The sequence below is a fragment of the Herpailurus yagouaroundi genome, unplaced genomic scaffold (assembly GCF_014898765.1).
Source record: "Herpailurus yagouaroundi ecotype Mexico unplaced genomic scaffold, PumYag 139, whole genome shotgun sequence".
Classification (NCBI taxonomy): Eukaryota; Metazoa; Chordata; class Mammalia; order Carnivora; family Felidae; genus Herpailurus; species Herpailurus yagouaroundi.
Window position 1 is genome coordinate 34,014,397 of NW_024412394.1, and position 27,473 is coordinate 34,041,869.

General features: G+C 37.1%; 1 protein-coding gene across 50 annotated transcripts in view; it reads left to right on the top strand.

Annotated features, from left to right (window-relative positions):
* Window positions 1–27,219, top strand: part of RIMS1 (regulating synaptic membrane exocytosis 1) — a 494,117-nt gene extending 466,898 nt beyond the window's left edge. For 49 of the 50 annotated variants that reach the window (XM_040473902.1, XM_040473900.1, XM_040473897.1 and 46 more), the window contains 5 exons: window positions 16,205–16,343; window positions 18,577–18,689; window positions 22,225–22,326; window positions 23,135–23,274; window positions 24,584–24,802. In XM_040473902.1, the coding sequence (XP_040329836.1) occupies window positions 16,205–16,343; window positions 18,577–18,689; window positions 22,225–22,326; window positions 23,135–23,274; window positions 24,584–24,802 (713 nt within the window). Of the gene's footprint in view, window positions 1–16,204; window positions 16,344–18,576; window positions 18,690–22,224; window positions 22,327–23,134; window positions 23,275–24,583 lie in introns of all 50 variants that reach the window. The other variant, XM_040473893.1, reaches the window with a different exon arrangement.
* Window positions 27,220–27,473: the final 254 nt, after the last annotated feature.

Genomic DNA, 27,473 nt, shown 5'->3' on the forward strand with positions numbered 1-27,473 from the left:
TCTCCAGCGCTCCCAGAGCCAAGCTCACTGATTTTGTTTTCTTTTAATTTTCTTTTTATAACTTACATCCAAATTAGCGTATAGTGCAACAGTGATTTCAGGAGTAGATTCCTTAACACCCCTTACCCATTTAGCCCATCCCCCCCCCACAACCCTTCCAGTAACCCTGTTTATTCTCCATATTTATGAGTCTCTTACGTTTTGTCCCCCTCCCTGTTTTTATATTATTTTTGTTTCCCATCCCTTATGTTCATCTGTTTTGTCTCCTAAAGGCCTCATATGAGTGAAGTCATGTGATATTTGTCTTTCTCTGACCAATTTCACTTAGCATAATACCCTCCAATTCCATCCACGTAGTTGCAAATGGCAATATTTCATTCTTTTTGATTCCCGAGTTAATACTCCATTGTGTGTGTGTGTGTGTGTGTGTGTGTGTGTGTGTATGCGCATTCATCCATTGATGGACATTTGGGCTCTTTCCATACTTTGGCTATTGTTGATAGTGCTGCTATAAACATGGGGGTGCATATGTCCCTTCAAAACAGCACACCTGTATCCTTTGGATAAATACCTAGTGGTGCAATTGCTGGGTCGTAGGGTAGTTCTATTTTTAGTTTTTTAAGGAACCTCCATACTGTTTTCCAGAGTGACTACACCAGCTTGCATTCCCACCAACAATGCAAAAGAAATCCTCTTTCTCCGCATCCTCGCCAACATCTGTTGTTGCCTGAGTTGTTAATGTTAGCCATTCTGACAGGTGTAAGATGGTATCTCATTGTGGATTTGTGTTTCCTTGATGATGAGTGAAATTGAGCATTTTTTCATGTGTCGGTTGGCCATCTGGATGTCTTCTTTGGAGAAGTGTCTATCCATGTCTTTTGCCCATTTCTTCACTGGATTATTTGGGGTTTTTTTGTGTTAAGTTTGATAAGTTCTTTATATTTTGGATACTAACCCTATATCTGACATGTCGTTTTCAAATATCTTCTCCCATTCTGTCAGTTGCCATTTAGTGTTGTGGATTGTTTCCTTCGCTGTGCAGAAGCTTTTTATTTTGATGAGGTCCCAGTAGTTCATTTTTGCTTTTGTTTCCCTTGCCTCCAGAGACATGTTCAGTAAGAAATTACTTCGGCAAAAACCAGAGAGGTTTTTGCCTGCTTCCTCATCAAGGATTTTGATGGCTTCCTTTATTACATTTAGGTCTTTCATCCATTTTGAGTTTATTTTTGTGTATGCTATAAGAAAGTGGTCCAGGTTCATTCTTCTGCATGTTGCTGTCCAGTTTTCCCATCACCACTTGCTGAAGAGACTGTCTTGATTCCATTGGATATTCTTTCCTGATTTGTCAGGATTAGTTGGCGATACGTTTCTGGGTCGATTTCTGGGTTCTCTATTCTGTTCTATGGATCTGAGTGTCTGTTCTTGTGCCAGTACCATACTGTCTTGATGATTACAGCTTGAAGTCCGGGATGGTTATGCCTCCTGCTTTGGTTTTCTTTTTCAAGATTTCTTTGGCTATTAGGGGTCTTTTCTGGTTCCATACAAATTTTAGGATTATTTAGGAAAATTTAGGATTATTTTAGGATTATATTGGCAGTAGTGTATATGTTTGTAGGAATTTGTCCATTTCTTCCAGATTGCCCATTCTACTGGTGTATAATTGCTATAATATTCTCTTATTATTGTTTTTATTTCTGCTATGTTGGTTGTGATCTCTCCTCTTTCATTCTTGATTTTGCTTATTTGGGTCCTTTCCTTTTTCTTTTTGATCAAACTGGCTAGTGGTTTATCAATTTTGTGGATTCTTTCAAAGAACCAGCTTCTGGTTTCATTGATCTGTTCAACAGTTTTTGTGGTTCTGATAGCATTAATTTCTGCTCTAACCTTTATTATTTCCTGTCTTCTGCTGGTTTGGGGTTGTATTTCCTATTCTTTTTCCAGCTCTTTAAGGTGTAAGGTTAGGTTGTCTACCTGAGGTCTTTCTTCCTTCTTTAGGAAGGCCTGGATTGCTATATGCTTTCCCTCTTATGACCACCTTTGCTGCGTCCCAGAGGTTTTGGATTGTGGTGTTATCATTTTCGTTGGTTTCCATATACTTTTAATTTTCTCTTTAACTTCTTGGTTAGCCCATTCATTCTTTAGTAGGATATTCTTCAGTCTCCAAGTATTTTTTACCTTTCCAAATTTTTTCTTGTGGTTGGTTTTGAGTTTCATACGTTGTGGTCTGAAAATATGCACAGTATAACCTCGATCTTTTTGTACCTGTTGAGGGCTGATTTGCATCCCAGTATGTGATCTATTCTGGAGAACATTCCATGTGCTCTGGAGAACATTCCATGTGCACTGGAGAAGAATGTATATTCCGCTGCTTTAGGATGAAATGTTCTGAATATATCTGTTAAGTCCATATGGTCTAGTGTGTCATTCACAGCCATTGTTTTTTGTTGATTTTCTGTTTAGATTATGTGTTCAGTGCTGTAAGTGGGGTGTTGAAGTCCCCTACTACTATGGTATTATTATCAGTGAGTTTATGTTTGTGATTAACTGGTTTATATATTTGGGTGCTTTCATATGTGGTGCATAAGTGTTTACAATTGTTAGGTCTTCTTGGTGGATAGACCCCTTCATTATGATACAGTGCCCTTCTTCATCTCTTGATACAGTCTTTATTTTAAAGTGTAGATTGTCTGATGTAAGTATGTGTACTCCAGCTTTCTTTTTTCGACCATTAGCATGATAGATGGTTCTCCATCCCCTTACTTTCAATCTCAAGGTGTCTTAGGTCTAAAGTGGGTCTCTTGTAAACAGGATATAGATGTATCTTGTTTTCTTACCCATTCTGTTACCCTATGTCTTTTGATTGGAGTATTGAGTCCATTTACGTTTAGAGTGAGTATTAACAGATATGAATTTGTTGCCATTATGTTTCTTGTAGTCTTGGAGTTTCTGGTGGTGTTCTCTGGTCCTTTTTCATCTTTGTTGCTTCTGGTATTCATTCATTCCCTCATCTTTTCTCTCCTCAGAGAATCCCCCTTAAGATTTCTTTCAGGGCTGATTTAGTGGTCATGAACTCCTTTAATTTTTGTTTGGGAAACTTTTAATCTCTCCTTCTATTTTGAATGACAGCCTTGCTGGATAAAGAATTCTTGGCTGCATATTTTTCTGATTCAGCACATTGTATCCTACCACTCCTTTCTGGCCTGCCAAGATTCTGTGGATAGGTCTGCTACAAACCTGATCTGTCTTCCCTTGTAGGTTAGGGACTTTTTTTTCCCTTGCTGCTTTCATGATTCTCTCTTTGCCTGAGTATTTTGTGAATTTGACTATGATGTGCCATGTTGATGGTCGGTTTTTGTTGAATCTAATGGGGTTCCTCTGTGCTTCCTGGATTTTGATGTCTTTGTCTTTCTCCAGGTTAGGAAAGTTTTCTGCTATGATTTGTTCACATAACCCTTCTACCCCTTTTTCTCTCTTCCTCTTCTGGGACCCCCATGATTCTCATGTGGTTCCTTTTTAAAGGGTCACTGATTTCTCTTATTCTTAAATCGTGCTCTTCTGCCTTAATCTCCCTCTTTTTTTCTGCTTATTTTCCATAAGTTTGTCCTCTATATCGCGGATTCTGTTTTGCCTCATCTATCCTTGCTGCCATGGCATCCATCCGTGATTGCAGCTCAGTTATAGCATTTCTTATTTCGTCCTGACTAGTTTTTACTTCTTTTATCTCCACAGAAAGGGATTCTAGTCTGTTTTTGACTCCAGCTAGTATTCTTATTGTCATGATTCTAAATTCTGATTCAGACATCGGGCTTGTATCTGTGCTAGTCAAATCCCTGGCTGTCATTTCTTCCTGCTGTTTCTTTTGGGGTGAATTTCTTTGTTTCATCATTTTGAAGGGAGAAAAGGAATTAATGAGGTAGAAAAAATTTAAAAAATTAAAATTAAAAAATATTAAAATTAAAAATTAAACACACAAAAATCGAATAAATGATGCTAGATCCTAGGTGTGTTTTGGTCTGGGTGTTGAAAGTGGTTTGAGAGATCGAGAAAAAAGGGAGGGGGGGAAGGAAATCGTTTGAGAATTTGAAAAAATGAATACACTGAAGTATATGAAATGATGGAAGTAAAATAGAATTTGAAAATATTTGCAAAGAAGATTAAAATATAGTATAAAAGTCAAAAAATTTTTTAATAAAAACTGAAAATAAAAATGAATTTTTCCTCTTTCCGTATTCAAGAAAAAGAAATGAAAAAAGTCATTTGAAAATTTGAAAATGTGAATACACTGAAGTAGAATAAAATAAAATGGTAGTAAAATAGAATTTGAAAAAATTTACACAAAAGTAAAAAATACATTAAAAATTAAAATGTTTTTAATTTGAAAATAAAACCATTTTTTCTCTTTCTGTATTCAAGAAAAAGAAAAGTGAAAAAGAAAAAAAATTGAATAGATGGACCTGCTAACATTGAAATACGACTGAAAACTACTTCGCTTTTCCCTAGAAGTCAGACTATGAAGCACTTTATAGTCCATAAACTATGCAGGCGGTGAGACTTGTATTCTTAAAGAGGGAGGTTGGCCCAGTTGGGCGGGGCTTAGTGTAATGGCTCCGTTCTCCACTAGATGGTGCTGCTAGCCTACTGGGGTGGATTGTTGTGGCACTCATAGGTGTGTATGCGCACGTGCGGGAGCGGTGAAAATGGAGTCACCCAGTCTCTAGTATCGGAACTCTGTTCTCTCCAATCAGCAGTTGCACATCCGTCCTCGGTCTTCAGCTTTCATCCACTCCCTGCTTTTTCACTGTCCGTGACCAAGCCCCAGGCAGTACCTCTCTCCTGAGTTTTGTCTCAGATGTGACTGTTTTCCCTGGCCCCTTACTTCTGAAGGACTGCGGCTTTGACCCATTCAGCCTCTCTGCGGCAGGGTCTCACCAAGTAATGGCCGAATGTCAGCTGCACCCAGGAATGCTTGCTGGACCCTGCTGCTGCTGGTGCCCCAAGACTGCAGCCAGGTGCCAGCCCGCCCCAGAAAAAGTTTGAAAGATAGTGTAGCAGCAGCATTTCAGGAATTATGGAAAACCACAACACACATCTGGCACCAGGCTTCACCCTTAAGGACCTTGTCCCAGCACCAGCGAATGTGGCTGTTTTCTGGGGTCTGCTGGGACCAGGTGACCTCAACAGTCTCTACTAAATGCCCTTCCAGCAGTGGAACCGCTTTTCCCCATGTGGCCCAAGAACCTCCCGGACCCCACTCTGCTCCTGGGGATTCGCCCTTCCCACCAGAGCACCGCCAGGTATCGAGCTGCAGAGTTGCAGACTCTGCACTCCTCTTGTTTACTGTCTTAATGGAATTTAAACCCTCTTCTTTCTCCCTTTTTTTAGTTTAGTCCCTGAGGCTGTTTCCACTTTTCCACTTTCTCTCCAGCTGCTTTTGGGGAGGGGTGCTTTTCCCGTATTTTCCCTCTCCTTCCCCCCCCTCCACCCGCAAAAGTGGCTCCCTGCCTGCCGCAGCTTCTCACTCCCTGAGTTCACCTCTCCGTGCCACGTACATGAATTCTGTGGTTCAGGTTGTGCAGATTGTTGTGTTGATCCCAGATCACTTTTCTAGGTGTGCAGGATGGTTTAGTGTTGGTCTCGCTGTATTTCATGGGCGTGAGACACACAAAAAATTTCCATGCCTTTCTACCATCTTGGTTCCCCCCCCCCCCAATCCAAGCCCACTGATTTTTAAAGTTCTAGATGTTAAGCCCCACTGATTGTAAGAACTGGCAAAGTTAGGCCCCTCTGGCTTTCAAAGCCAAATGTTATGAGGATTCATTTCTGCAGTGTGGGCCCCCTCTATCTGGGGTGCCCGGTGTGAGGTCTGCTCCTCTCCATTCTGTCTATAGCATCCATCCCTCTCATGGACAGTCTTGTGGGTCCATTTGACTCCCAACCTGTCTCCACCCTTCCTACCCTCTTCAATATGTACTCTTCTCTACATTTAGCTGCAGAGAGTCTGTTCTGCCGGTCATTTTCTGGATTATTTACACTGATGTAGATGTTATCTAGGTGTATCCATAGGACGTGGTGATCCTAGGATCCTTCTGCCCTACCATCTATCCTGGAAGTCCTGTCTACAATAATGATACTGTTTATTTATTTATTGCTAATTTACTCCCTTCTAACCCTACTTCTCTGAGACTTCATAAGAAAGAAAAATTTCCATTAACTTTATTGTTAGAAGAGCCTTATTCTTCCAAATATAAAACTATAGAGCAACAATTCAATATAACCCAAGTATCTTATCTAAAGCTAAAGAATTGACAGTAATATTCACAAAACTATTGTTTTATTTTTTTTTTAATACACACTGGGTTTTATTTGGAACACTATGTACTCTGATATAGGTTGCTGTAACAGGATACCCTTAGATACAGTGGCTTACTCAAAACTATGACATAACAGTCCAGGTGGACAGTCTAGTCTGGGGCTGGTATGTGGCTCTATCATTTCAGGGACCCAGGCTGTGCCAAGGTCCTTCAACAAGTGCTTCCATCTTGAGATCACAGTTGTTCCTGCCATGTGTCCCCACACCATCAACAAGGAAGAAGGAAAAGAATTATGTGGTCAGTCTTTACCTGGGAGGATGGGGGAATTTCTGTCACCAAGAGAACAGGGTAAGAATGGGTATTTGGGGCATGAGTAGTCTCTGTGACATATTGCAACTTAACTAGGCTTCATTCTAAGTAACATTTTGAATTAAATACGAGGCACAAAAAGATGTGCTTTGAGTGGAGCAAGGGGAATTAGCGTCATTCAACTTGGAGACTTAATCTGAGCAAAACACTGGATATCTTATTGTGTAACAATATGTAATTTAAATAGGTGCACACTTTCCTGAGTGCTTTATATGGATTATCTCATTTACTACTCAAAAATTGTCCTAGGTATCACAATCCATCCCCCAATTCCTCATATATGAGGAAAGTGAGGCATAGAGAGGCCAAGTATGCTGCCTGAAGGCACAGAACTAATAAGGGATAGAGCTGGTACTTGAATCCAGACATTCAGATTCCAGAATTGCCTCTCAAACCACTTCTTGTTCAGCCACTTCCTAACACTTGGAATGTTAGGCTGCCTTTTGAAACTGGATAGGAGGAAAGATTCTCTAAAGAGTAATACCTTGAGTTTAAACAAAACTTTAAAAATCAAAACAAAATCTGAAATATACAAAGTTTTGCCTGAATTGTTTTATTTTTTACAATCAGGGTGGTAGATAATAAGGAGATATTCTAGGTTTATAACCCATAAATAAAACCCAGATTCATCTAAGGTATTTAGACTGAAGAAGAGTGAAAAAGAAACAGGTTTAATCTAAATGTGATATATTTATTACTCCTGGGAAAATAAATCTAAGACCTTATTTTCTGAACATCAGGGTTATTAATAAAATATTCAGGCATATCCATGTAATACTTTAGACCATTTTTTGATCAAGGCAAACTAAAACAAGTTCATCCTGGCATTTGAGGCTTAGTCCTCACCCTCAGACCGTTTTAGGTGATTATATATCCCGAGGTGCTTTAAATTATATTTAGATCATCACAGTCGTTAATAAGTTAAGTAAGAAGACAGTTTCAGAGTGTTAAAATAACAGTATCCACTCCCTAGATGCATTAGTTTGCTAAGGCTGCCAGAACAAAATAGCCTAGACTGGATGGTTAAAATAACAAAAATTTATATTCTCACAGTTCTAGAAGCTGGAAGTTCATGATCAAGGTATGAGCAGGTTTGCTTTCCTCTGAGGCCTCTTTCTTAGGTCACAAATGACTGCCCTCAGCACATGGTGGTCTCTGTGTCCTAAAGCCCTCTTCTCATAAGGAAACCAAAAGATGGGTATTAGGGCCTCCCTAGTAGCATTATTTTAACGTAATCGCCTATTTAAAGGCCCTGTGTCCAAATACACAGGCTTAGGTACTCAGGATTAGGAGGTACTCAGGATTACTTCAGACTATGAATTGGTGGGAAAGGGGCATAATTCAGTTCATAGCACAGAAACACTTTGGAAACACTGAGGCTGTGAAATCAATTAGCAGCAGTGAGAAGTTCAGCATTTGACTACTCCCATCTTACAGTTTTGGCCAAAATAAGATATGGTACAGGTTGTATGTTTCAGTGACAGTAAACCTGTTCATCTAAGTATTTTTTGGCAGCCTTACTAAATTCAATATGAAGATTATTTAAAAGAACATCTTGAACTTGCTATTGCTTACATTTTCACCAGCCAGGCAAGAGGAAAAATCAATGTGACATTAGCAAACGTTTTGCTGACATGATCAAATGTGGTTGAGTGAACTGAACAGATAGGACAGCAGGCATTACAGTCGCTCAGAACAATACCAGGTCTCTTACCAGAGAATAACTGTTAGCCACAGAAGAGCTGGAAAAATTCAGGTCAGTGTTCAGTACAGATGAATCCCTTTTCTAAAGTTGTATCTGTAGAGAACTTAAAGTGTATGGCAGCAAGAGAAAACATTTTACCTCTTTTGGGTTATGGCAGTGAAATTAAAAAGTATAGGCACATCGCTGAAAAAGATTTGAAGTATTTTGAGTATCACCAAGGGAATTTATTCCATCCATCTCACAAAGATATTCTTGATTCTGTTTTTATTTTCTTGACCGCTATATTTCTTTCATTATAAATCTCTCTTGAAAATGGGAAGAGGAAAGGGAAATTTATGGCTTGTAGGCACTAACATGGAGAATAATAAATGAGGGAAACCATAAAGTCAGAGACCCTTCATGCAATTTTCTAAAAGTAATCTTCAGATATATGAAATTTTTACAAGTTGTACTCATCTGACTTGGGATAAAATATATTTAAAAACTTTGGCATAACACAAAAGCAATATTTTTGTTTAAAAACTAGGAAAGAAAAACTGTGGCCTATTAGAACAGACTACCTAATAAAAATTTCTACATGGTTATGACAACACTGTGAAGCATCTGATATCAACAAAGGAGAACTTCTGGATATTTTCTTTTAAAGAGTGACTGTTGAAGACCTTTGACAACATCACTGTATCATATTTTATATAATGCAAATTACAGCTTTATGTGGATAATATTGGTACTGGGAAGACCAAGACCTTGAGATCATTACAAACCACATTAGTAAATCACAACAGCCACCCCAAATGATATGTAATGGCAGACCTTGAGAGCATTAGATAAAAGGTCCTGTGTGAGGCCACCCTACCAACTCTCTTGCTCCCACTCTCGCTAGCTTTACTCACCATTCATTGAATGCTGGTCATTCTGGAAATGCAGTTTTCTCAAAGGGCTACCTTCTTTACCATGTCAGAACCTTTGAATATGCCGCCTTTTTGGCCTAAAATACAACCCTTCCCCCTTCGCCATCTGGAGTTAAAATTTGCCTTTAAAATCCTTTGGATACCAGTGTGGTCTCTCAGGGTATCAAATACTGTCAGTTGACTGTATTTGCTGCTGCGTCATTTGAACACCAGATAAAGTGGTTGGTTTGGGTTTTTTTGGTTTTGTTTTTTTTGTTGTTGTTGTGTTTTAGGAAGCCTATTTTAGAGACGATCATAAACAGCGGAATTATCTTCAGGAACTGAAACAAAGTAAAGGAAGAGAAGATTTGCATTTCTCACCAGGTTACATGCTCATTTAGTTATTAGCACAGCAAGCAGCAGAATCACACTCACTGTTTAAATTGTTCCTTCTCTTCCCTTTCTCTTCCTCTCTCCAAATTATAAGACATAAGATGAATACCTAAAGCTAAATAAATATAAAATAAGACCTCTGTGCCTATACAGTACTTAAACTGAATCACAAGTAAACTTCTGTTTGTCAGTCTCTCCTACTAGACAATGACATGGTTGGGGACAGTGCCTGTTTCCTGTCCACTCTTACATATGCAGTACTGGACCCAAAGCACTGAGAGAATAGTTTGATGAATAAGTAAACAAGGGAATAAATGATCAAAACATTAACTACAACAACTTTTCTTTTTAAAAACTTAACTAAATTTTGTCACTATACATATAAAAAATAGTTTTTATCACTGATCTCAGTTTCACTTTCAGGATAACCAAAACTACTCTGTAGTTTTTGTTTGTGAGGTAATAGGACATTACTGCATATATCTTTTGGATCGAACTGTTTAAGTGATATTCTGTTACCGATTTTTCAAATTAATTGATGAAAATTGACTATTCATTTGGCACTAGAGAATACTTTGATTGAAAGATGATTTATCAGACATTATCTGTGTTTATCCACCTTTCCAGCCAATAATATTAGATCTATAAATGTTTTGTCTTGCTCATGTAATCATTCCCAGCTGCATAGGAACAGGCTCTAATGTCACATATCTTTAAGAAAATAGATAACCTTCCATATCCTGTGTGACTCTCCAAATACCACCTCTCATTCTCTCTTCTGACTGGCCATTCCTTTCAGTCCTACTACTTCACCAAATCTTCTCCTTTTGAAATCCGTGATCTCCATGGAGCCAAGCTCTATCATCACTTCTGTGTCTGTTTCTTACTAAAACTCTAAGTAGTAAACAACATTTATTTTTAGTTCTAACACTTTATTCTTCTGATTTCTGCACCATGACACTTATCTATTTTTCCCCATGCCTTAAAAGGTCTTCCTTCATAGGCTCAATAGTCTTGATTTTCTTCTGGACCTCTAAATATGGAAGATACCGTAAACTCCATTCTGTTTACCCTTTTTATCTCTCTCTATACTTCCTCCCTATTACATTTAGTACTATAGATTTTAATTCCATCTGTATGCCAACATATCCTATCTAACTACCAACCTACCTTTTTTCCAACCCTGACCTATCCCTCGTGGTCCTGATTCATACATGCACTTCCTACTTTACTCTCCACATGGCTATTTAGAAAGCCCCTCAAACATCCAAAAGAGAACTCATAATTTCCACCACTCATAATGAATTCCCCCTCCTTGCAGTAAATGACACTACTGTTCAACCAGTTATCCTTTTATAAAAACCTAGAAATTATTGATTTTTTTCTGAACCATTTATACATCTAGAGCAAGTGCTGTCCATTCCACTTCACAATATAATCAAAGCCTACCCTCTTCCCATATCTCCACTGCTGCTCCCTAACCGAAGCCACTATTCATCTCTTCTCAGGTAAGAAAGTAGCTTTCCCATCCTCCTCTGCTTCCACGTCTAGTTTCTACAATTCATTCTTCACACAACAGCTAGAATGATCCATTGAAAATGGAAATCAGATCATGGCCCTGCCCTGTGACTCCCCACCACACTCAGCACAAATTCCAGGCTATTTTCCAGTAGGCTGTGCCCCACCAGCTCCTTCAGCCTCTTCCACTCCATCTTCTCCTTGTCCATCTTACTTCAATTTTCTATAGCTTCCACATACAGGCTGAGGAAGATCACTCTTCAGAGTCTTGCACCTATTCCTTCTCCCTGGATAACACTTCCTTTAGATCTTTGCATGGCTGGCTTCTATTTTACATTCCCAGAAGTGGGCTTCTCTGCCCAGCTGATCAAAAGTAACGCATCTACTGGGACAGTTTCTTCTGCTTTATTTTTTTTCATGATTATTACCAATTCTAAAATTATCATAACTTATTTATATTAGTTTATTATAATCACTATCCTGTCTTGTTACTGTTATAGCTGTAACACCTAGAAAAATGCCTATTATAGATATTGCTGCATAATGAGTATTTACAGAATGAATTAATAAGTCAGTGGGGTGTTTCTAAATATAGCATACATCTCTTAATATGAAAAGAGAAATAATGAATATGTAAATATGGCACATTCCACAACATTCTATGAGAGAAAGAGAAAATAATTGCTCCCAAATGATAGGGATTTTACTAATTTTACATTGGTTTGTGAATATAGAGTATTAAAATAGTCTAGTTTTCTATTCCATTTGTTCTTTGTATGATACTTGGGATAGCAGTTTCAAGTCAAAGGTTTCATGTCATAATTTGATAGGAGACTTCATATCTTACCCAGGTTAATGATTCCTCAGTGGATACAAATAATTGGTAAATAATGGTGATATTATTTAGTGGTTTAATGTATTATATTGATATTTTTAAATTACATATATGTAACATATACGTATGCTATACTTACAATATATGTACAGAGATAGATAATTGTATACATTTGCACCTCTATACCATTTTTGTGATTTCAATGAAGTTTTTAAATATGAGAATATGTGCATGAAAATATATGTGTAGCTAAACCATTGTTCTGTTTGTAAAATAAGTAAGATTAGACTTTGTGTTTTCCTAAAACTGGGGTATAAAGGAATGATCACAAGACTGAGATTCAGAAGATCTATCTAATCCAGCTTTCTGCTGCTAACTAGCCTGACATTGAGCAAATCGTTATACTCACTAGAATGTAAGCTCCATTAGGGCAGGGATTTTTGTCTGTTATGTTCATTCCTGTATCACCAGCATCTGGAAAAGGTTGGGCTCAGCGTAAGTGCTCCACAAATAATTTTTTACATGAATTACACTTCTCCAAAATTAGTTTCCACATCTACAAAACAATGTTCTTTCCAGCCCTTATATTCTAAATAATAATAAAGCTGTTATGAATTTAAATAAGACAAATTCATAGCTGGAACTGTTTATTCAGTTTTTACCTTGGCCTTTATAAAATTGTCTAGTTCATCAAAGCTCTTTTCAATGAATATTTATTAACATGAATAAGACGAGAGCTAATACCAGTCCATATTTGCTGTCTTCCAAAGGACAAAAACAAAAACTCTAAAATTAAAATGTATCATTCAAACTCATAAAATTAAACAAGTGTAAAAGAAAGTTCAATAACCAACTTCTCAAATATTTCCTTAAAGTGTGCAGCATTTACGTTTTGGAATGTATTAAGTTTTAAGATTGCTCTAAGAAAGTTAAGACACCCTGTAAATGAACCTTTAAGAATACGTGATATTCCAATTACATAATATAAAAAAATTAATTTTCACTTAAAATTTTTTTTCATTGAATATGTAATAAGTGGCAACCATGTGAAACCTGTGTTAGGAAATGATTGCCAACCTGATAGCCTACCCTCTGCTGTCAGCTGCAATGCCAGGTGTACACAAAGCCCTGAGATCTCTGGTGTTAGAGCTTCTTGGCCAGAGTCAACAACATTGGAAAGACTGCAGAGGGAACCTGTGTGCTACTGAGAAGACAGTAGCCCCCCTCCTGACCACCATTACTCAGAGGCTCCCTACCACAATCACCAGGACCAGTCCCACCATGGGTATTACTTCCCTGTTCCCTCATTGCCTGTATCCTTACTTCTTCCATACTGATGACTGAGACCCTGACCCCTTTACAATAAAGCCATTGCTGCTCTACCCTGTCACCCTCTATCCCTCCTTATCCTGCCTTTTTCCATAGCACTTATTACCAGGCATGTATTTATTTATTTGTTCATTGCCTTGCTTGTATACACACATACGCTAGAATGTAAGCTCCATGGCAGCAGGAAATTTGTCATTCATCAGTATATCTCCAGCACCAAGAATAGTGAATGACACATAGCAGGTGCCTAGTAAATATTTGTTGGATGGATGTGTGGGTGGGTGGTTAGACGGATGGATGGATAAATGAAAAATTTAATGAGTGAATAACCTGAACCTCCCCACTACTGATCCTCTTGACTGTCTCTCCTCTGTTCCCAGCATCACCTCACCATTTAGATGTAAAGGTTGCCCTCATTTTTCTAGCCATGATAATAAGAATTTGGTGTTCCACCCTGGGTCTATTGCTTCCTGTTGGTTTGGGTAAACATTTGCATAACTATGCTTGGCTCAGTTTGGTAATACATCCTTGGGGCTTGCCTTTACCCCTCAAGCGGGACCCAGCCAGTATGTGTGTGTGAATGAAGTGTTGCCCCACCATAATGACTTTATAAAGGAACTACATCTGAGAAGGAGGCACAGTATATAAATAAATCAATATACAAATAAATAAAAACAGCACTAGGATGTCAATAAATGAAGTCACTGCCTTCAGTAAGTGTACACATTCTACAATGACAAGTCAAATAGGCAAGACAGAGACTAGAAAGGGGAAAGGTAGAAAATTCCTGAGCCTTAGGTGGGAAAATAGGTACATCTGTTGGTACCTATTTGGTACCAACAGAATGTTGGTAGGAGTGATTTAAACTATTATCATGTTTCTAAATGGCAATTTAGAAAAAGCTATTAAGATTAAATGGATTTGTACCCTTTCACTAGCATTCAGCTTCTAGAAATATGTTCTATAAAAACTCTCCTGTAACAACTGGAAACATCCCAAGTACTCATCAATATGGGCATGCATGGTTTAATTATGAGATCACATAACAGTGCAGTCATTAAAAAGAATAAATATAGACATGTTTGTATTATAGATATATTAAATGGAATGAGGAAATTGCACATTAGTATGTGTGGTGTGATCCTGGTATTGAGTTTATACCAGTGTTCTAGATACTATGGATAACAGTGAACAGTATTCACAATGTCCCTCTCCTAATAGAGATTAAATTCTAACTGGGGAACAGACAACAAACAAACAAATAGAAGTTTAATGGCAGAGTAGTGCTATGAAGACATACAAAGCATGGCAAGGAGATAAAAAGTGATGAGGACCAGAAAAAGCCTCTCTGAGGGGGTGACACTGGCACAGAGACCTGAATAAAGTGAGGGAGCAAGACAAGAAAATCAGAAGGAAAGACAGTAAGGAAAACAGGCCCTGAGCAGCATGCTTGGAGTGCTCAAGAAAATGCAGGAAGACTGTGTGACTGGAGAGCAGTGATCGTGGGGATGAGAGGCAGAGTGTGAGATTGGAGAGGTAGCCAGGGCCATATTATGTGGCATTTTATGGGCCATTGTGACAATTTCAGATTTTCTTTTAATTTTGATGATAAACCAGCACAAGATCTTGAGCAAGGGAATAACATATTCAGAATTGTGTTTTTAAGGAACTGCTGTGGCTTTTACGTAGAGAATATTCAGCATTGAGTCCATATCGTAAAACCAATTATATCTTTTATTAGACAATCTACAAAAGGATTGCAGTGACCAAAAATGAGAGGAAAATATGCAAACTTTCATATGGTGTATTTAGGAGTGTTTTGGGGCACCTGCTTCAGAGAGGTTTTATGAGGGTTGAAGAGTTTATGTGTGTATACACATACAGTAATTAATGTATACAGTTACACATATAGAGCATTTTTTCATATATTAATGGGTATTAAATGATACTATGTGAAAACCTGAAAGAAAACCAGAAATACACATCAAATGTTCAGATGGAAAAAGTGTGGCAGGTATTAAAAGTCTGTCTAACTTTTCGGTATTGTTCTAACCAAAAAAATGTTTTGGAATTTCATTTTTATGCTATGAATAGACTGCTGGTTAGTGCATTTCAAAGTGGTTTGAAGAAGTTGCTCTGACTTTAGAGTTTAAAAAAATGATCAGTCATTGTAATTCACAATGCAGAAAGAGACTCACACTCAAAACTGCCAGTAAGAAATGATTCAGCTCAGTTCAAAAGCCAGGAGACAGCAATAAAGCCTTGGAGTTAATACCTGTTCTACCTACATAGGTATCCTTATATGCCATCTCAAATGAGATCATGTATGTTAACTTGTTTCAAAAATCATTAAATACTACTGTTTATTTTTATGGGATTGCTGATACATGGCCAAAACTGGTATTTTTCACGCTTAGTCCGCTGTGCCTCATCTCCTTTAAAGGACAAGGCCCATTCATTTAGCTCTATTCCCACATATTTGGAACATTCCAGATTGGGAATGTTCCTTTTAGGTTGTTCAACATTATATTTCCCCATAATGCAGTCCAGTGCCAAATCCAACTTTTCATTGAAGTTGATAACTTGAGCAGCAGTAATACAATGAGTTCATTTTGGTTCACTGAGATTCAGGCAGTCTCTGGAACAGGGGCAGTGGTCTCCCTTCCACTGCTACCCCTCTTGGCCAAAGCATATTGTCGGCAAAGAGATTTAGCTAATCAGATTATTCTCTTAGACTCTTTTCCTGAGTAAACTTTTAATTATATGCATAATTGTTTAATTTGCAGAATCAACCAGTATCCCGGGAGAAATTGTCTAAACAAGACTTAGAGTTTCTTGTATTTTCTCTTGTCAGAGTCAGGCCACAAGAAGTTAAAAAGCACCATACAGAGAAGCACAGAAACAGGAATGGCAGCCGAAATGAGGAAGATGGTAAGGCAACCAAGTCGAGAGTCTACTGACGGCAGCATCAACAGTTATAGCTCCGAGGGAAAGTAAGTGAACAAAGCCACCAATGTTTATGGTGCAGCTTATTCCTTTTTTTTTAATGTCTACTTATTTAAAATTTTTTTTTCAGTGTTTGTTTATTTTTGAGAGAGAGAGAGACAGAGCATGAGTAGGGAAGGGGCAGAGAGAGGGAGACACAGAATTCAAAGCAGGCTCCAGTCTCTGAGCCGCCAGCACAGAGCCCGACGCGGGGCTCGAACCCACAAACCGTGAGATCATGACCTGGGCCAAAGTTGGACGCCCAACCAACTGAGCCACCCAGGCACCCCTAAAGTTTATTTTATTTGGGGGGGGGGGGGTGAGGAAGGGGCAGAGAGAGGGAGAGAGATAATCCCAAGCAGATTCTGTGCTGGCAGCGCAGAGTCCCATATGGGGCTCAAAGTCACAAAACCACGATATCATAACCTGAGTTATGATGAGTTGGATGCTTAACCAACTGAGCCACCCAGACACCCCTCAATTAAAATTCAGACTCTTGATTTTGGCTCAGGTCATGATCCCTGGGTCGTGAGATCAAGCCCCACATTGGGCTCCCCACTGAGCATAGAGCCTGCTTGGGATTCTCTTTTTCTTCCTCTGTCCCTTCCCTGCTCACCCTCTCTCTCAAAATAAATAAACATTTTTAAAAATTAAATAAAATTTAGAAGTGAAAATTAATTTCCCATATTCCTACTTTTCTCCAAACTATTTTGGGTTCTGAGTAAGACTAACACTCTCATAATAGGAACTTACATTTTTTTGTTTTTAAAACATCACTCTTTTTTACCTTAGGAAAAGATCTCAAAATTTATCTTCCTCATTATTTTTGTGTAAAGAGTTTTAGTTTTGAAATTAATCATGAAAAAATATAGCTAGATTTGTGTTTTACTTACTTGGTCTGCTTTTACATATAGATCCTGCAAAAAATCCTGCATTTCTCTATGCTTGAGAATTTTTCTGGTAAAACCAAACCTTTACTGAGGTGATAGATCTTACAATTAAGTAATTATTATTCTGCGGTGGGTTACTTGGAGATTGACTGTGTGCAAATTTTCCTATAATTATTCATTTATTGCCATTCAAAAATCTCATTTATCAATCTAATAGTAGTAATTTATTTTACTGGAATCGTTTTGTTCTGTTTAGAAAATGAAATAAAATTATGCCAAGTTAATGATCATGCTATGTTTACCCATTCCTGAAACTATTAAGTCCGTTTATTTGATCAAATGATTGGTATGCATCCTCCCAGCAACATATAGCTAAGAGCAAAAATCAGCAGGCATGAAAGTTATAGAGATAAACTTGCTGACAAAATGCCAATGTTTGATGAAATACGGTAATGTGACATACAAATGAAAGACCAGAGACAATATTTTCTGATATAAAATTAATAAATCAAATAATATTTACCTCCACCTGAATAAGCCACTTAACCTCTCATAGATTGATTTTCATGGTCTCTGGGTGTGATAATAAATTTGTGCTCTAATTCCCTTGATTGTGAGGAAGTAATATGTGAAAAAGCACATTGGGAATAACAAATCCCTACAGAAATGTGCTTATTCAAAAACTACTCATTGAAGGCCAGATATGTAGCAAGCATGGTTCTTGGTACATGGACAAATCAATAAACAAGAAGGGCACAGTCACTCTCTGCTGGAGCTTACAGCCCAGGGAGTTCAGGTAGTCATGGGGTAGTAAGCAATGGACATATTCTAATCAATTCTTTTCCACTTGAACTAAATAAAAATCTCAGATAATATAAAAATGTAGTTCATTAAAAAATGAATAAACATTTTTATTTGTAAATAAGAATTTGTACTTTGCTATGATATTTATTGAAGAAATTATCAGGCATTTTTTTTTTAATTTAGCATTGTTACTTAATGTTCATGAGCAATTATTTATGTAGGGTTCATCATATAAAAATTTACATCTTATATTTTATGTCAATAATATACTTATGGAGGGACTTGTATTTTTAAGTGTCCAGAAAACTTAGTATATTAAAACTATAAGCCATCCTGAATAGAACATCAGCTCTTAACTTGAGAGTTTATTTAGACCTTTTCTCAGTCAGTGCTGGGCTTCGCTTGGTTCAGGGGCAATGAATGCAAAGAATCACGAAGTAAGTTGTCCAATATTTATGATTCATGATCAGAATTGGTAGTCATATGGACACTAATGAAATGAATTCTAGGAGATCTAATGTTTTGATTTTTGTCCTTTTGCTAATAGCTTAATATTTCCTGGAGTACGACTAGGAGCAGACAGTCAATTCAGTGATTTTCTTGATGGACTGGGACCAGCTCAGCTTGTTGGCCGCCAAACCCTTGCTACCCCTGCAATGGGTAAGAATCACTTTTTTACCCCACAGGAAAACTGATGTTTCATGATTGACAAAGTCATTTAAAGCATCTAGTAGTAATATAAGTGAGAAGCAACATTTTAGGGTATTTCTGGTTTCAAATGACTATTCTAATTTCGAATGCATGTTTCTAACTTGAGACATTATACAAAACAAAGTTAGTCAAAAATCTTTGAATTTATCAGAAAACTCTGTCAAGACAGAGTAAGGATAGCATTTCACAGCCTGGAAAGACAAGTGGATCATTCAGTAAAGGATGTTGGCTTAACTGTTTCACTAAGCAAAAAAAGATTAATGAAATTGCCTCCCTACTTAAGAACTTAAAAAAAATATTTTAGACTGAATTATAAAGGAGAAATTGGGTAGAGAAAGACCCTAGAAAATACTGACAAACACTTACATTAATGTTTCTATGCTCTTGGGAGTGGAAAAGAACGTCTAAAGGATCAAACCAAAGCCAGATAAATTGAAAACTTCTACTAGAAAAAAAAACCCTAAATTAAGTTAAAAGAAAAATGATGAATGGAGAAAATTACATGTAACATGCACAACAGATATTCCCCTGAAGAACATGAGATTGCAGCTTGCAAGGGCCCAAAGAATACTCAGCAAAATGCATGAAAGTAGGTCACCACAAAGGCATATCATCATGGAATTTCACAACACCAGAGATTAATAGAAAATTCTACAAGTTTCCTAAGAAGAAAGATAATTCTATATAAAACTATCAAAAAATCAGGGGTTCCTGGGTGGCTCAGTAGGTTGAGCATCCATCTTTGGCTCAGGTCATGATCTCATGGTTTGTGGGTTCGAGCCTGATGTCAGGCTTTGTGCTGACAGCTCAGAGCCTGCTTTGGATTCTCTGTCTCCCTCTCTCTCTGCCCCTTCCCTGCCCACTCTCTCTCAGTATAAACACCAAAAAAATCAGATTTCCACTGGACTCTTCAATAATAATATTGGAAGCCAGAAGACCACTGCATATTACGTTCAAAATTCTGAGTAACAATTGATTTCCAATGTAGAGTACAATAGCCAGCCAAGTTATCAAGTAAGTTTCAGGCTGGAATAAAAACACACTGACAGGGGGCACCTGGGTGGCGCAGTCAGTTAAGCGTCCAACTTCAGCCAGGTCACGATCTCGCGGTCCGTGAGTTCGAGCCCCGTGTCAGGCTCTGGGCTGATGGCTCAGAGCCTGGAGCCTGTTTCCGATCCTGTGTCTCCCTCTCTCTCTGCCCCTCCCCCATTCATGCTCTGTCTCTCTCTGTCCCAAAAATAAATAAACGTTGAAAAAAAAAATTAAAAAAAAAAAAACCACACTGACAAGAATGGTGTCAAAACATTTTGCTCATACACAACATTGCTCATAAAGTTACTGGAGGATATACCTCAACAAAATGAACTAAGTAAATTAAAACAAGTTGAGAACTAAAAAAGAAAGAAAAGATCCAGTAAATGAATGCTTCAGTACAAGAGAAAAACGGTTGGGATATCCAATATGATAGTGAAGGAAAAGTTAAAGATAACAATTGCAACAAACTTTAAAAACAGTTTGTCCAAAGGGTAACATGTCAGAATCCATAAGATAAAATCTAAGAACACCTAATGTGCTTGATTTTATGGAAGAAGTAAACAACCAGGAGAGAATAAGGGGTTGAATTAATGATACATACATAAAAATGCAAGCAAATGCTTTTTAAAAAGACACTTATTAAATAGGGAAAAGAAAGAGCTGTCCAAGAAATGAGAAGTAACCACAGTATTCTAGTTCACTGATTTCTAAATAATGTTATGTAATCATAGTTATATAGACTAATATTGGAATAATGGAATGACAGAAAGTGTCAATATATGGTGGCGAAGGAAGGCAGTGAGAGAGGTTGAAGTTAGAAACTAATAATAATATCTAAAAGCGAAAAACATAGGAAAATGCCTTACAAATTTAGTATTTATAAATAGGGAGGCAAATGCCAAACAGTTAAAACATTTTTCACATAAAAATATTAAAAATTTTGAAAGCAGTGATCTTCGGAAGGCAAGAAGTTGAGAGAATGGGAATCTTTTATACTAATAAATAGGCTTATAGAACAGTTTGACTCTTTAAACTGTGGGTGTATGTGATTAAAACAAAAACCAAAGAGACATGTGGGACCTGAGTCTAAAACAGAGTTATAAAAGTAATGGTTCTCAATCCAGAACCACAAAGTTGATCAGCTGACCTAGCAAATGAAGAGAATTCACAACTGAGAAAATCAAGATTATTTAGCTAAGGAAAAATTAGAACTTATTAATTTTAAGAAATAAAGTATCATATCAATCAGAAAATGATGAACACCTTAGTAAACATGGGCAAAGGATATGAACAGGCAAGACAAGAGAAAGAATACAAACTGAAAATACTTAGACATATGTTCAGCCTGTCTATTAAAGAAATGCAAATTATAAATTTTAAACCATCAGATTGACAAAAATTAGACATATTGCTAATACCACTATTAGTGGGTGTGCAATATGGAAAAACAGATACTTCTGATGGTAGTACAAACTGGCACAATCTTTCTGAAGGATACTTGGCAATATACATAGAATTTTTTAATGTCCATTCAATTAGACCCCATATTTAAAAATCTGGGAATTTATGCTCAAGAGATAATTGACCAAGTGTGCAAAAATTCTCTATAAAGCTGTTCATTCCAGTGCTATTTATAATAGCAACAATGTAGATAGTCTATATTTCCATCAACAGGGATCTGGTTAAACAAGTAATGACATATCCATTCACTGGTCCATCTAGTCAATAAATTAAGGATGCATGGTCATGATAGAGATGATAGATAGATGGGTGGGTAGGTAGGTAGGTAGGTAGGTAGGCAGATAGGTAGGTAGGTAAGATAGATAGATAGATAGATAGATAGATAGATAGATAGATAGATAGATAGGGATAGGTAGGTAGGTAGATAGATGTAGGTAGGTAGGTAGATAGGAGAGGGAGGGAGGGAGGAAGGAAGGAAGGAAGGAAGGAATAGATCAAAGAAGGAAGGAATAGATCAAAGGAATAGATGAAAGAAGTACTTTCTCTTTAAGAAAGTACTTCTAAGATGGGATATTCACCAAAACATTAATAGTGTTCTTCTCTAGATAATGGAAATATAGATAATTATACTTATTTTTTTGATAATTATACTTTTTTACTAAGAAGTATTATATATTAGATGATAAAAAGGATAAGAAATCTTATTAGCATATAAGAATAACTTAAATTCAGTATTGTTGTAATTAACTGATTTATAAACTAATATGAAACTCATAACATGGATTAGAACCAGAAAAATGAAGAGAAACATTTCAAAACCTGATTTGGAGGAAGGGGAAGAAAAGTGGGATCAGGAAACTCTAAATATTAGGGTTTTTTATCAAGATCATGAAGATCATAATTTGGAGTCTATTATTACATACCTCTGTTTTTTAACTGCATGTAACTGCAAAGAAGCTGAAACATTTTGTTTCCCCTCCACTTGCAGGTGACATACAAATTGGAATGGAGGATAAAAAGGGCCAATTAGAAGTTGAAGTTATTAGAGCACGAAGCCTCACACAAAAACCTGGTTCCAAGTCTACACCTGGTAAGGAAAGGTCGTACTGAGTTTGCACAAGAGAATCACACATAAGCAAAAAAATCCAAGTATTTGCTGCATTTGAATTCTATAGGCTCTTGTTTTGCATCATCTGATTGATTAAAAAGACAGCTTTTCTATATTCTTTGATTCTATAAAGATGGATCTGGGTTTTCCTTTCACAATTATACTGTCAAAGTCTAAGTAAGAGTATTATCAAGTTAATTTTTTTCTGCACATTTACAAATGAATTTTTTTTTAGTTCCAATCATAAAAAAGAAACAGTGAGCTTTTATTGTATTTATATATTATTATATTTATAATGTGAACTGTAGGGGCTCCTGGGAGGCTCAGCCAGTTACGTGTACGACTTCGGCTTAGGTCGTGATCTTGTGGTTTGTGAGTTTGAACCCCATGTCAGGCTCTGTGCTGACAGTTCAGGGCCTGGAGCCTGCTTCAGATCCTGTGTCTCCGTCTCTCTCTGACCCTCCCCCATTCATGCTCTGTTTCTCTCTCAAAAATAAACAAAAACATTAAAAAAATTATTTTTAATGTGTACTGTAATGCCAGCTATACCCCAGGTCACTCAGTCTTAGGTTAATTCCACATACATTTACTTGAAATGAGGAAAATGGCAGTGATGGTAACAAAAGAGTTTTAAGGAATAGAATTTATGGAGCACGGGAAAGTTAAAATGATGTAAATAGTCGAGAAACTTTCAATAAGCAATCTCTAATTCTCTAATAAAGCATTCTCTAATGAAATCAGTTAAACTTGAAGGATTAACTTCTTATATGTTAATGTCACCTTTGTTCAGCTCCTTATGTCAAAGTGTATCTTTTGGAAAACGGGGCCTGTATAGCCAAGAAGAAGACAAGAATTGCGCGAAAAACCCTTGATCCTTTGTATCAACAGTCCCTGGTTTTTGACGAAAGTCCACAGGGTAAAGTTCTTCAGGTAGGTAAAAGTTTGTTTGACTTTTTACATTGTAATGTCCACATTATCCATATAAACACTGAAGAGTGGCCAAACATGAAGAGCACAAATTTCAGTAAGGAGAAATGCAGGGTAACATCTTTGAGTAGAAAAAAACAAATTGTTAATTTACAATATAAATAATATGTAGTATTAAAAAAATATCTGGTGGATGTAATAGATAATACAAAGTTTATTTTCTCTCCCTTCTTTTTTTCCTTCTCTCCATCATCTCCTTCTGCTTTTACCCTGCCTCCCACAGCCCCTCTTCTCAATAGGTAGGTAGGTAGGTAGGTAGGTAATCAAGGCAAATGATGCTGATAATTTATTGAGCATTACTATGTGCCAGACATGGGATACAAAGAAGAAGCAAGGAAAGAGAATATTCAGGACTGGTGAATGTCAGATGCATTGTTAAGTAATTACATGCATTATTTCTTTTAAACACTTTATCTACTGTGTATATAAAATACCATTATCCCCCTTTTAAAGATTATGTATGAGGATCACAGAGATTAAATAATTTGACAAAATTACTCAGCACATTGGAAAGGCAGGTTTCACCACTCCTGCCTGTGTGAAGCAGGTGAATGAATTCAGTTGAGAACGTCTCCAGATGACCAAAGGATTAGAAAATAGAACCTTAGGAGTAAGTATAATGAAATGAGTGCTTATCTGACACCAACAGGAGTTGGCCCACATTGTGCTATAAGCTCACTATAAGCTATAAGCTCACTGATTTATTAACCATCTTTTCAAATCAGAATTGTCAAGCAAATGCTCAAAAGGAGCCAGCTTACAATTATTTTTCAACCTTCACTAACAAGTACATAATATAAAAGAAATTTAATGAATATTTTCATTCTTTATACATACTCCTTCATATACACACTCTACCATACACCGAATTGCATTGTTTTGCCCTAACTTGTACAAATTTTAGTTTTTTATATCACTATGGCCCTATACATCACTTACCAGATAGTCATTACTAAAGAAAGTATTGAATGTATATATAAACAAACTTGTATATGTATTTCTTTACCATGGTTTATGTAGCTAATATCCCTCATTGACTATGGAAACATTAGTTGCTTTCTATCTAATCTAAAAATTACTGTGAAGTATCTCTTTGAGCACCTGTATGTTAATCTCTATCTGTTCCTCCTCCTTAGTGTCAGTTATATTCACTTCATCTCATTCATTGACCCACTTTTGCAGAATAGTTGCTTTCAGTTCTTCAAATATGAAAGAAACATTAGAGTTTTATTGCATTTCTCTGTCTCTGCAGGTCATTGTCTGGGGGGACTATGGCAGAATGGACCATAAATGCTTTATGGGTGTGGCTCAAATCTTGTTGGAAGAACTCGATCTATCCAGTATGGTAATCGGATGGTACAAGTTGTTCCCACCATCATCCCTGGTGGACCCCACACTGACTCCCCTAACGCGCCGGGCTTCCCAGTCATCTCTGGAAAGTTCAACTGGGCCTCCCTGCATCCGCTCATAGTGAACTCCTACCAGAGTCATTCCAGTGAAACTCTACCTTTCAGGATAATAATCTGAACCAGATATTTCATGATCAAAAAAGCATTGTTGGAGACAGACAATCAACTTGTGTTTTGCCTGTAGTAGTTTTTCAATATGTCCCACTCGTTGTTTAAAACCTGGCTTCATATGACAGAACAAGGCAGTCTATCAAATTACAGTAAGAGTCAACATGCTAGTGAGAGTCACTGATGCTTCTAACAAACAGAAAAAGAGGAAACTTCAAATTCACACACACACACACACACCAAATTGAACAAACTGGAAACTCTCACTCTGTGAAAAGTTGTATTTTACACGTTTGTGCACAGACCACAAGCAGTGTTATTTCCCTGGTGTTTAAGAAGTTCTGTTTTTTGTGTGTTTTGTTTATTTGTGCATTATTTGTTGGGTTTTGGTTTCTTGAATTGTTTTGCTTTATTTTTCATTGTATATGTTATTTCCACTAGTTTTTGGACATGTCACGACAGGCCTCATGATGCTTACAAAGACCCTTCCTTTCTTTTCCCAAAAGCACTAAAAAAGGGCTGAAATAGTCTCTGTGGCATCTCCCCAAAGTGTTCAGCAACTAGGCAAGATGAGGCCAATGAAAGATTTCACTGGCTTTCATTTTATAATTTTTCAAAGTCTTATGTGTGCAAACCCAGAAAACAAAAATTCATCTTCTAAAATAATCATAGAATCACTTTTTTTAAATGAAGAGCATACCTGTTTGTGTTCTAAAACATTAATTTACTTTTTCCATCGTTTTTCATGGAAGACTTTTAGAGAAGTCAATCTGCAACTAATGCTGGGAACTAAAACTAACCACATAATTGTACTTTGGAAATACTCCTTGTAGTAACTTTTTCTTCCTGATATCCCCAAAAATAAGTATATGCTCATGTGTATAAACTATACTTTTGACTTCCCAAAATGGTGACTAGAAATGGATTTGAGCCTAAGACACTTTCAGCTATGCCCAGGCTTCTCGGCCATGTCTCAGTGTAGACATACCCATCTGCCCTGGAAAGAGCATGGTATGAGCTGTCCAATATTCCACTGGAAATTCCAGTTGAAATATTCTGCACTAAAGTAATGTTTTTATCAAATTTTAGTTTACATTTCTTTGAGATTGATGCAAGCACAAAAGCTTGATTTTTTAATGCAAAATATCCTACTTTTGGGGGGAAAATAAAACAAGTCAAATTTCAACTTGCATTTTCTTCATTTGAGTTTTTCTTGGCCTTGAATTTCCCTTGTGACATTCTGTATATGTGCTACACACTGCAGACTCTGCAGGTGCATTGATACGTTCTCCCTCCTTTTATGAGTCATTCAACTTTTGTGATCACACAAATAGAGCAGCATGACTTGGAACTGTTCAAAGCTGCATGCACGTTTTTTTTTAAAAAAAATGAAAAAATGAAAAAAAAAACCCAAAAGGTTATTTAATAATGTATGTTAGTTCCACATTAGGACAGCTTGTATGTTGCATGTACTTGTACAGTTTGCTCGTTAATTACTATACTGAAATAACCAAGAAATCTAAGCCATCCATTTTTGTTATAGACATTTTGCAGGTTTTAGCCAGACTCCGTATGTGAGTTTGGGGTGAAATGTCTATAGATGGACTTTATTTTTTACCCTCTGGAAAACGTGATGTAGTATGGACCAAATTCCTTCTAATAAATATTTTGGTGTAGATTCCTACTGTGGGGCTGTAACACATGTAGACACTGTGTACACACTAGGTTTTAATCCATAGACATACTGCCTGCACCAAGTGAATTATTTATTATTATTTACACATGCCAGAATTATCTGCCCATCATTCCACAGGGCACAGATTGACCACTACTCACCATGCTGAGCAGGAAGAACTGAAGCATTGGTGCACTTCTACTAGATTCCGTTCTGTCTTAGTGGCCAACAATCAACTAACTATAATTGGGTAGTATCTTTCTATTTTGACCACTTGTCTTAACACTCCCCTGTGCTTTTAAAATGAACAACTCATGTATGTAAACATGTTTAATAAAATTTACTTTTCATGTCAGTTGGTAGCCATCTGTGTTCTATGTTTTGCCAGATTTCCATTGTGGGTTCTATGGTGCAAAATGGGAGCCAGATCATGGGAAAGGGAGGCTGGGATTTGTTGTCTGCTGTGGGCATTTGACTTGACTTGTCACTGCACTATATATGTCTTAATCTACACCCAAAGGGTACTTTGCATCACATACGAGTTTTCACTTTGTCAGCCTGTCTAAGTGAGCACATGACTATACTTCTGAAAAGTGGCATTATTAAAAACAATAAATCTCAGTAAGAATCAAATGGAAGGTTGTTTTTCTGCTGCTGTTTGAGTGTGCAAATAAAAGAGACAACTCTATTGTCAAATTGCTGAATCATTTCCAGTTATGTGACATATCAAAATATTAATTTCTGCGTCTCTCATCAAAGCATCTGGCTCCTCTTTCCATCTTTTCTTTCTGAACCCCTGACTGATTTGTAGACCTTTGCCTTAGAGTAGGCCAACTTAACAAACCAAGCAAGCCATTAAGTTATCTTCAGCAGAATCTTAGGGAATAAACAGATCTTCAAATATCATAGATCAGTCTCTACAGGTAATATGTTAAAAGAAAAATTATTAG